Consider the following 9,855-nt stretch of genomic DNA (forward strand, 5'->3'; position numbering starts at 1 on the left):
ATAACAAAGAACCAGAACGAAGACAAACGGGAACGTAATTTTGTAATTAGAAATTAATTAGCATTGGATATCAAATTTATTTTGCTAATACTAACAAATGTTATCTATATGTATGTAATTGTAATGTTTTTTTTTTTGAAAATTAAAATATTTGTTACTGATATTTTATATTTTCATGTTAACAAAACCAGTATAATTTCTTATATTTAAAAATAATTATAAATTTACAGGTATAATGTTAAATGTGTTACTGAATGCAGACGTATTATCATATTTAACTTAATAATGGTTATTTGTAAAGTATGCAAAGAAGAAGTTCAAGTAGATTCACTGAATTAATAGAAATAACTGTAGACATCTTCCAATTAAATTATTGAAATGCAGTGAATCCAAGGATGCACTTTTACAATACAATTAAACAGAAGATGATTCATACTTCCTATAAAACGCAATTAAGCTAAAAAAAAAATAGACATCAAGAAATAAAAATAAAACGATTTGTGTAAATCGCAGCATTAAACACAGAAGTTTTTGGAAATACCGGAAACACGAAGACGACGACGCTGCTTGGAATTCCATCGCAACCTCTGATTTATCTGTTTTCACGAAAACTCAATTAATATTCTCTATGAATTTCTCTATTACGTGCCTGCTTATGTACATTTTTCGTTTGTTGTTAATGCAACTATTTCGGTTCTAGTCTGAATGCAATGAAGGTCTATTGCATGCATATTCATAGATCGTAAGTCGATCGACTCTTCTGGGAAAATCTAGGTGAAAGAAGTGCAATCGATTCTCGAATTAGTGGAGGCGAATACACTTCGGGGTTTACTCACCTCTGCGTATGCATTTGCATAACGATTTGATTGAGCAATGCAATAATATATCGATACGCACAGCCGTGCTAACAGCTTCGTGTTTAAGTAACCGAGGCGAAAACCACAGAGATAAACGAAGTGCGTATGTAATTTCCATGGTGATAAAACAAACGAGCAGAAGGGAAAACAAACAGTTGATAATGTTTGTGGTCCAGGTTTCACGGAAAACCTGTGGGTGGTTTGATTTCGTCTCTCTTCTGCTATACACCACTATTCAAGTCTCTTCATTCCTCTCCTCTCTCAACAAACAGATCGAATGTAATTAATGCGACTTACCTAAGAAAGCAAGACAACTTATAATCCTTTCCATTGTTAATCTCATTTCTAAATCCTCGAATTTTGCGTTTCCCAGAAGGAAAAGAATACTTAAGTCACTTCAGCCTCAGGGGCCTTCTGCACATTTAGCTCAGCAACCGTGCCAACTAAACAAGAGGTACAACTATCAAGCACATATCTGGTTTAGGTCCACCTGTACACATGCACCACGCAAATAGCCGACAACAACTGAAAGAAATATCAACCCACCAAACGGTCGAACCTCAGCGTGACAGGTGACTCATGGTGAAACCACCTGAGGCAGGTGGTTTCAACTTCAGCTTTTACTGTCTGGTCAAGAGATGGCGTTCATAGGTTGCAGTATTTCCAAAATATAAATATCAATAAAGCTACATAATCACATTATAACTATTGCATAACATAAATTTCATAGATTACAACTACAAACATCTTAATTTAAACATTTACCAAAAACGATTGGCACTTTGCACTAGTCTTAACATGTTAATCTTTAATTTACTTACAATTAAGATAAACTAAATATTAGATATTCATTAATAAAATGGAATATTACTGAACAAATAGAAAAGATCTATAACAAAAGTAACAATTAAAGTAACAATTAGTTATTGAAGAATCTCACTAATAGATGTCACTACAGTGGTGATCTTTAAATTAACTTACTTTTAGTTTCAAAGCGTTTAATAATAATTAACTGAGACTTAAGTATAATTTGATTTTTATTTTAACTTACAAACCAAATGTTGTAAATAAAAATGTTTTAAAAAAATAGAAAAGAAAATAAAAACACATAACATAACCTATTTCAAGGCAGTGTCAAATGATTCGTTCTAGAACTATTTTGATTACACTTCTACACCATGGCAATGTTTGGTTTAATCGTATCTGGAAGATTGGTAATTAATAATCATCAATTAGAACTGAAGCATTATGTATTAAACAATCAATTTCAGGTACAAACTGAGTTCCAGCAGATCAGTGAGACCCAATTCCTAACAACCATACTTGATGTCGACAATATAAACCACATAGTTCTATTCCTAACTGGAGCTGTGCCCTTCCCCGAAGGTTTGGGGGGCCAAGGTTAGATCATGCAACTAAACTCTTGAACATTTTAACCTCTGCATTCAGTGTATTTCAGCTGGCCGGACCCAACAGCCCCACCAAACTGGCAGCCACTCGGCTTTGTCTCCAATCAAAAACCTTCGGCTATTTTTAAGATATCAACATTGAAGAAGCTCCATGAGATGGAGGGTTTTACGAATGTATCAACTTTTGGGCAACAGGCAATATGCCACAATGCCCAGATCGGCATTTCCATTGGTTTGTCCCTTTACAATTATATTCATGTATTATCTTATTAATTAATTCCATGCAATTTCAGAGCAATTAAATAATATGCAAGACACGCAACAGACGACGAACAACAATTACGTAACGTTTGCACAGAAGATGCTGCAGAACTTTATGAATTACACATTGAGCTACAGCGTGAGCCAATCGCAGATGATGGCCAATCCTTCTGCCACCTATGTGCCGTTATCCACCGTGCAGAATTGGTACACCAACTTCGAGCGCAGGCTAACCCAGAATCCGAACTTCTGGAAGACATAATGCTGCCCTTAATTATTTATTACTTACTCTAATCTAATTTTTAAGGCAAACTGAATGTAATAATGTAAATATTATTTACATTAACTTAACTATAACATTTTTTTATAATAAGCATTTTAATAATAAATTATTATTATTTATTGTTAAATAATATTATTGTGGAAGACGAGTTTTTAGCATTAGTTTCTTTTTTTTTTGGGTTGCGGAAAAATGTTACAGCTACCTTTTGTAAGCCACATTTTTTTACAAAGAAATAAAAATATAATTTCTAAAATAAATCCCACTTATTTATTACTATAGCAACGTACATAACGTATAGAATTCTATTAAAAAATACATTTTCCTAGACTACTATTAATGTTTGTAATTTTTTAACAACTTGTTGATGATTGAGTTGCATATATTTAACTTGTCAATAATTATTGAATACTTCAAATATATTATAATTAGTTTAGTTATCTCCATTAGATAAGAGTAAATTAATTGAAAAAAAATATTTTGTTTGTTGATATTATTTAATTAAATGCATTAAACATTAAATTATGGTTTAAAATATTTCTAATACTAATTAACAGTTGCCTATAAATTTAATAAGACTACATAATAATTTAACGAAAACCTGTCAGAATTTTGAATTTTTATTACTGGATAAGTGTTGCCAATTTTTGGAAATTAAGAAGTACCCATTAAATAATAAATAGATATATTGGAATTCTAATTGGAAATAAACATTTCAAATAAAAATTATTAAAAGCTTCTGCTAAATTAGTTTACTGAAAGTAATAATTCTTATTGTAAATTACATTTTCCATCGTGGTTCTAGTAGGTTGGTAATATACCAGAAGCGTCGGTTGGGGTTCATTGCAGAGCACAGAGCAAACACAAAACTAGGCCTGAGAAGTAAGTGGTTCTGTATTCCGTTCGCAGCCAGAAAGTTTCTTGAACTTGGATCACGTAACGCCGCATTTACTTGCCATCATTAGAATTTCTTCCGTGGGCCAGAGCGGTGCGCGGCTATGATTTGTGAACAGGAAACAGGGAACCTAGGGAAGGCATCTCCAGCCAAGGGGGCTGATAAGCTGATCAGCGCAATAGATAATCGATCCTGCACGAAACCGACGACCAGAGTGAGTGTGTTGCACAATTTTTCTAGTTAATTAGGTTGTTGGGTTTTTAGTTTGTGTTTTAGGATCATGGTGTATTTGAATACTTCTTCAATTGTTTAATTGATCTTGTGATTATGTCATCGATCTCACTGTCTCGTTCTATTATGATTATTTTTCGTACTATCTATTCATGTATTTTTTTTAATTCATAGTAGGTCTTGGTGTCAATTGTGTTGCATAATTGTAATTGTAGAAAGTGGTTGGAGGTAATTTAATTGAGATCCTGCCAATTTACGCTCATTTTAATATTTATGTAATTAAGCTATGTATGTAATTATGGGTGTTTCTGTTTTGAATAATCCAGCAGATCTACGAATGTTACTCAATTCATGGAAAATCGAAGAAATTACTGTGTGCGAAAAGGGTGGAGTTTTAATTGGGGTGACAAATATTTCAAATGTGCGTAAGAGGGAATCCAATAGGATCCAGTAAGAAGACTATAACATAAGAATTGCCTATTTTAAGTAGAATCAAATTACTTTTCGATCGGCATTGATTACTTATCTAATAAGTAAATTAATACTTTTAAATAATTAAGTTATGACTAATAACTTGTATATATAGATTCGTGACTGACTTATCGAAAAAAGTCGATATTGCTCGTTGTTTCTCATTTCATGTATTTTCGCGTTGAAAATTTTATGAACGTCCTATATTTGTAAGGGAATAGGGTTGCTAAAGTTTTATAGACTTTCACCTTTTTTTTACGACTTTCTGCATGGTATATTTATGTTTGCTCTAAATTTGTTTGCGTATATCCATATCAATTTTTTTAATTACTATTTTGTTAATTAATACAAAAGAAAAACGATCAAAATATCGTAACTATTCCTAATTAACAAATTATATTTGCTTATGTAAAGAGAAGTAAGTCATTATTTTATATGAAATCCTCAGGTGTTTTTAAGGGTGCGGCGGCCTCCTGTAGCATTGCGGTGCTGACCCTTTTTTTTCCAAGTTGGCCAACTCCCATAAATCCTGTTACTTACAAGTCCGCTAACTTCTTATAGTATTAACGATGATTATTATTTCATCCCCTTAGTGTTATTGTTATCTTGATTTCAAAGCTTGCAATACGAAAAAACTAAGGGTTGGCATTTCTTTGAAACATATCCAAAGAAACACCCTACTAAAATCAACTAGTTCACATAATAGAACAGTTCCATATTATTGTATGTTAACCGAAATATTTCAAATTTTTATATCAATTATTTGAAATTTATTCATAGCAACCGAATTGTTGAAAAATTGCATAAATTTGAATAAATAAATTAATTGTAAGCAACAATACTTATGTAATTAGTATAGTTTGTGTATTGTTTCGTAACGAGAAACAATAAATATTATTTTTAGATTTCCATGTATAAACAAGGATAAATAATTTACCTCATAATTAATGACAAATGCAATAATTTGATGTAGTTTTGGTGTAGTTAATTTTTTAAAAATTCATTCTTATTATTTCCACTTGAATATTCATGCGTTGCTAACGGAAAGTTTTAAGACTTTCTGATTGAAAGATTACACTTTTATTTATTTACGTGTTATTCATTAGAAAATTACTTTTTCTTTATAGATATTATTGAAGAAATGCTATTACATATTTATTGCTTTATTTATTAAAAACAAATTAATTAATTAATGCGATCGCAATGTTCTGAGTCAAGATGATAGAATTATAAAGAAAGCAACAGTCATCCTCCTATTTAGTTATCATGAGACATTCACGTATAAATAGATGTGTACATTTATTTTCACGGTTGAAAAATGTGTAATTAGAAACCAATCAATAAAAAAATGGCAAATCGATTTGCTTTCGCAGCCAAGAACACTTTCCACGATCCTTTCACCTCTTTCTCGCTCTTTCCACACCTCGGTGCCAATACTGAATAGAGGCTTTTCAGCAGAATGCAAGAAGAATAAGACATCGGCAGATGCTGTGGGAAAGTTCCTGAGCTATTTCTAATTGTTGTTTACTCTTCTTCAGATGCGGCACGGTTGTTAAACCCATGCCGAACAGGAAATTCGTGCGGCGCGCGTAATTTTCGGCTCTCCGAAGCAAACGAAAGCACTTTTTTTTTTGTATCCATCAAGGTGTAACGTCTTCTGCGGAGAGCATTACACATCGGTGCGTTTAATTATCGTTTCGTAAGTCGCAGTAACAATTAGTTCGAGGTTCTTTGTTGTTGGTGTTACGGATTTGCTAATTCTATTTGGGTGTATGTCTTCTATTTATTTACATTTTGAAAGCGGATTCGGAGAAAGGGTGCTCTATGTGGCAATCGCAGAGAGTGGTGGGCAGTTCCTAAGTTATTTATATAAATATATATATGTATTTGTTTTTCGTTTTCTTTTCTACAACTGCGAGAAAGAGCGGCAGCGCACTTGCAGCTCACTCTTTTTGTTTTACTTAGTGGCAAGCACTTGGTGGATACTATACGCTCTGCCCATGTTGCTCTGCGTCGTAATTGCACACAGTTGGCTTTAGCTCGATACATTTTCTTCCCCACTTTGCATACACACAGTGTAATAGTTTCATTATAATTATTATCTGTTCCTCGCCACATTTTCTACTTTAGTTCTGTAATTGCACTAGTTTAGTACACACCACTTTTATTTTCATCCCCTGTGTTGTTATTTTTTTTATTTTACTTTTATTATTATTTGTTTTTTTTTGGTGTTTTTGCAGTTGTGAACATTTTTAAATATTGCATGCAATTTTCGGAGCATTCTTTTTGGATTATTATTTTCGCCGAAGCAGCATGACAAATTCTCAGGTAAGCTTTATTAGTTTTTAATTTTTTTAATTTTCTTCTGCCTGTTCTCTTTTGTGTTGTATCGTTTTTCGTGTACAATGTAAATATATTCGAAAGTGATCGCCGTACCAGTACGTCCAATGTTTCTCTTCATTTGTATTTATGTATTACATACTTTGTTTACTTTTAAAACAACATACACATATTATAAACAATTTACTTAAAACTAATTATTATTAATTAGTAATTTCATAATGTATATAATCAATGTTTTTAAATAATTATTTTAAGTTATGTTATTTAACGATTTGTGCCTTTTATCTAAATGCAATATCTAAAAATTAACATAGATAATCAAAGAATTACTAATTAATAGATCATTCATCCATAATAAGTGTAGATGTTGAAGAAGTAAGTTTAATTATTTGCTACTCATATTTATGCTCGACATCTCTTGCGTGAAATTCGACTTAAGACCAGAGTTAATGAACGGAACTTTGTCGTAAATTGATGACTACTTGGACGAGCGTAGTTTGCATGAGAGTAAACTGGAGAACATTTCAATCTAATCTCACTGATTATATGTTAATGTTTTCCTGTTTGCTTTGTCCAATTTTATAAATTCTTTGAACTGCAAAATGTTAAACTATTTCTAAAGGTTTCGCACTTTAAAGGTGACTGGGTTTTAGATAGCCAAGAATAGATTCAAAAGTGTGTAATTAACTGCAAATCAATAGATAAATAAAACAACAGCTAATTGTTTTGCCTCATTATCGTTGAATATGCTAGTATCGTAAAAACTGTTTGTACGAAACATTGTAAAAGTAGACCTTGACATGACTGAAACAATTGCACGCACACCCCCAATTCTATTCATTTTTTTTTCATTTGCAATTGTTTCATGTTATCTTGGCTTTGTAAGTAGGTCTGCGATCGTGTATTAAACGGTTGGGAGGGACGGACGGGAAATTGCGTCAGAAGGAAAAATTGATTAACCCATAAAACCCCAGATGTCGTTTTATTTCCTTTGGGTGGCCGACGTCGCTCGATGTTACCGCGAAAACTAAAATTAAATTTTACCGTTCCACTAACATTGTTATATCATTATCTTATCGTGGAATGTTTTAGTTTAGTTGCTGCAGTTTGCGGAACGGATTTGGTTTTTTTTGCAAATCGGAAATTGATCATACCAGACACGAGTTGGAAAGCATAAAATAAAGGCCTTCGACAGTCTAGATTTCTTAATCGGAAACGAATCCATTCCATTTGCACAAACGCTCCTTTTTCTTTTTACGCGCGATTCGATTAACAATCGTAGTATATTTTTTTATTCTCATCATATAAATCCTTTATAGTAGTAATTGCGTGCAATTTACATAGCCGAGCGTAAACAGATGATAATTCTATCTCTGGAATGTGCAAAGTACGGTACCAAACATCTTGTACATCGTCAACTGTCTTGCATAATTGCGATTTATTTCTAATTTGTTTTTCGCTTAATTGATGATTTCCGACTGAAAACGGTTTATCGGATTCCAATTAAAAGCCTCCTAATTGGCGAAGAGAAATACATTAACAATTTTCCACCTAGTTTGCATAATTTATTAATATTGATTTCGGTATCGGTAAATAAATGGAGTTGCGCTCGTTTTTCTTCGCTCCGGTGGGAAATGTTTCAATAAGTTCGTTACGATATCTTCTAATTGAATCTAAATGCAAATTAGATCCATTGTTCCAGCTGATTACGCCATTAAGTTAATTGCGATATAGGTCTGCTTGCATAATGGTTTTGCCACCGGACTGAGTGAAATATGAATTCGCAACGTTCCCACGATAATGTTATGTTGTTCGGAGCTCATCTCGACATCTGATGTGTTGTTACTGCTCTACAAAACGTGCATAGCAGATACCGTTTTATTTTTTTATTATATACGTTACGCATTTTCTTTATTCAACGTGTTTTCCCTCGAGTACCTGAAACATAAACAATTGGAATCTAAAGATTGTCCTGCCCCTAAAAAAAAAATGCAAGATAAGATACGGGGGACAGGTAGGTAAACAGACATGAATGGAACGTACATATAGGTGGACTCTCGCTGGTATGAAGTCGACTGCCAGTTTTAGCTCGACCCTCGTTCGAAGCGCACAGCACGTTTGTTCATGTTCCATTCAAATCGGGCGACGGTGCCGACTTTAATTATTCAAAGGTCAATCTAGAAAGCCTTGTTAACATTGTGCGCGAGTTCCTCTGTATCCACCGCGCCGAAGAAGGGGTTGAACTCCCAAAGGGGTCGTACATCCGGATTCCTGTTAACATGCCCGAAGAAACCAACGGCACGAAGAAGGTAAAGAGGCATCTTCCGAGTACTGCGGCTTTAACAATGTTATTATGATGTCATCGTCGCGATTAATTCACCACACACAAGTCTCTTATGTGAACGTACTTTGTTTTTGCTTCATTAATTTGTTGCTTTTGTCGCCTCGTTTCGCGCAAGTCATCTCCAAACATCACATGAATTCGGACACATTAAGAGTACTTACTTAATTACTTTATGGTTGCTATGCCGACAGTCAACTTAACTAACCCATGTGTGTACAATATAATACGTAATAATACATGTCCTATACCTATTTTTGACGTCAATGTAGAATCGTAAAAGCTGTTTTTTTTTAGCAATTATATGTTTCGTGCACATTAACAGGTTTTGTCTACTAATGTAATTTTAAATATTTACGTTAATTATTTAACGAAAGTATAAACCTTAACATTCTCGCAAAGTGTTATATCTGAAATAATTAATTTAATATAGACGCATACTAATTTAATAAAAAAAAGAAACATTAATATTTTATTATGATAAACAGCGATCACTTTCATATGAGAAATGCGAATTGGGGTTAATTGAAGACCCGTCGCATCCACCGTTTGTTCCTTCAATCTAGATCAGAGGTTCCCAAACTTTTTTGTGTCGTTGACCCCTTGCCATGTTTTTCGGTTTTGGGTAGACCCCCTACTTACCAGATATAGATTTTTTGTAAATTTATTATTTATATTGGGATATCTTTATAATTATTAAGATCTTTATTCTGAGACTGCACATATGCTTGTAACAAGATGATACTGGTATATCATTATGTGCAGGT

General features: G+C 33.1%; 2 protein-coding genes and 1 long non-coding RNA gene across 5 annotated transcripts in view; 1 reads left to right on the top strand and 2 right to left on the bottom strand.

Moving 5' to 3' along the window:
• LOC108557948 (protein crumbs) overlaps positions 1-1,410 on the bottom strand; it is a 13,753-nt gene extending 12,343 nt beyond the window's left edge. For all 3 annotated transcript variants that reach the window (XM_017914698.1, XM_017914697.1, XM_017914696.1), the window contains exon 1: positions 1,155-1,410. In XM_017914698.1, coding sequence (XP_017770187.1) covers positions 1,155-1,200 — 46 coding nt within the window. In that variant the 5' untranslated portion in view covers positions 1,201-1,410. The remainder of the gene's footprint in view (positions 1-1,154) is intronic.
• Positions 1,411-1,971: 561 nt separating this feature from the next.
• On the top strand, positions 1,972-2,836 carry LOC108557946 (protein OPI10 homolog). Its single transcript, XM_017914693.1, has 4 exons — positions 1,972-2,071; positions 2,129-2,258; positions 2,307-2,498; positions 2,560-2,836. The coding sequence occupies exons 1-4, from the start codon at positions 2,036-2,038 to the stop codon at positions 2,787-2,789; spliced, it is 588 nt and encodes a 195-aa protein (XP_017770182.1). The 5' UTR covers positions 1,972-2,035; the 3' UTR covers positions 2,790-2,836.
• Positions 2,837-8,299: 5,463 nt separating this feature from the next.
• On the bottom strand, positions 8,300-9,415 carry LOC108557945. Its single transcript, XR_001890881.1, has 2 exons — positions 8,791-9,415; positions 8,300-8,725 (listed from the first exon to the last, which is right to left on the bottom strand). It is a non-coding gene; the product is annotated as an uncharacterized LOC108557945 (long non-coding RNA).
• Positions 9,416-9,855: the final 440 nt, after the last annotated feature.

This window comes from Nicrophorus vespilloides, unplaced genomic scaffold (genome assembly GCF_001412225.1).
Source record: "Nicrophorus vespilloides isolate i.1.1-1 unplaced genomic scaffold, Nicve_v1.0, whole genome shotgun sequence".
NCBI classification, from domain to species: domain Eukaryota; kingdom Metazoa; phylum Arthropoda; class Insecta; order Coleoptera; family Silphidae; genus Nicrophorus; species Nicrophorus vespilloides.

Bases quoted from the DNA above. Each gene is read 5' to 3' on its own strand.
- LOC108557946 (XM_017914693.1), top strand. From the start codon at position 2,036: ATGGCAATGTTTGGTTTAATCGTATCTGGAAGATTG. The intron at 2,072-2,128 runs GTAATTAATAAT...AATCAATTTCAG, and splicing joins TAATCGTATCTGGAAGATTG to GTACAAACTGAGTTCCAGCA. The intron at 2,259-2,306 runs GTTAGATCATGC...CTCTGCATTCAG, and splicing joins CGAAGGTTTGGGGGGCCAAG to TGTATTTCAGCTGGCCGGAC.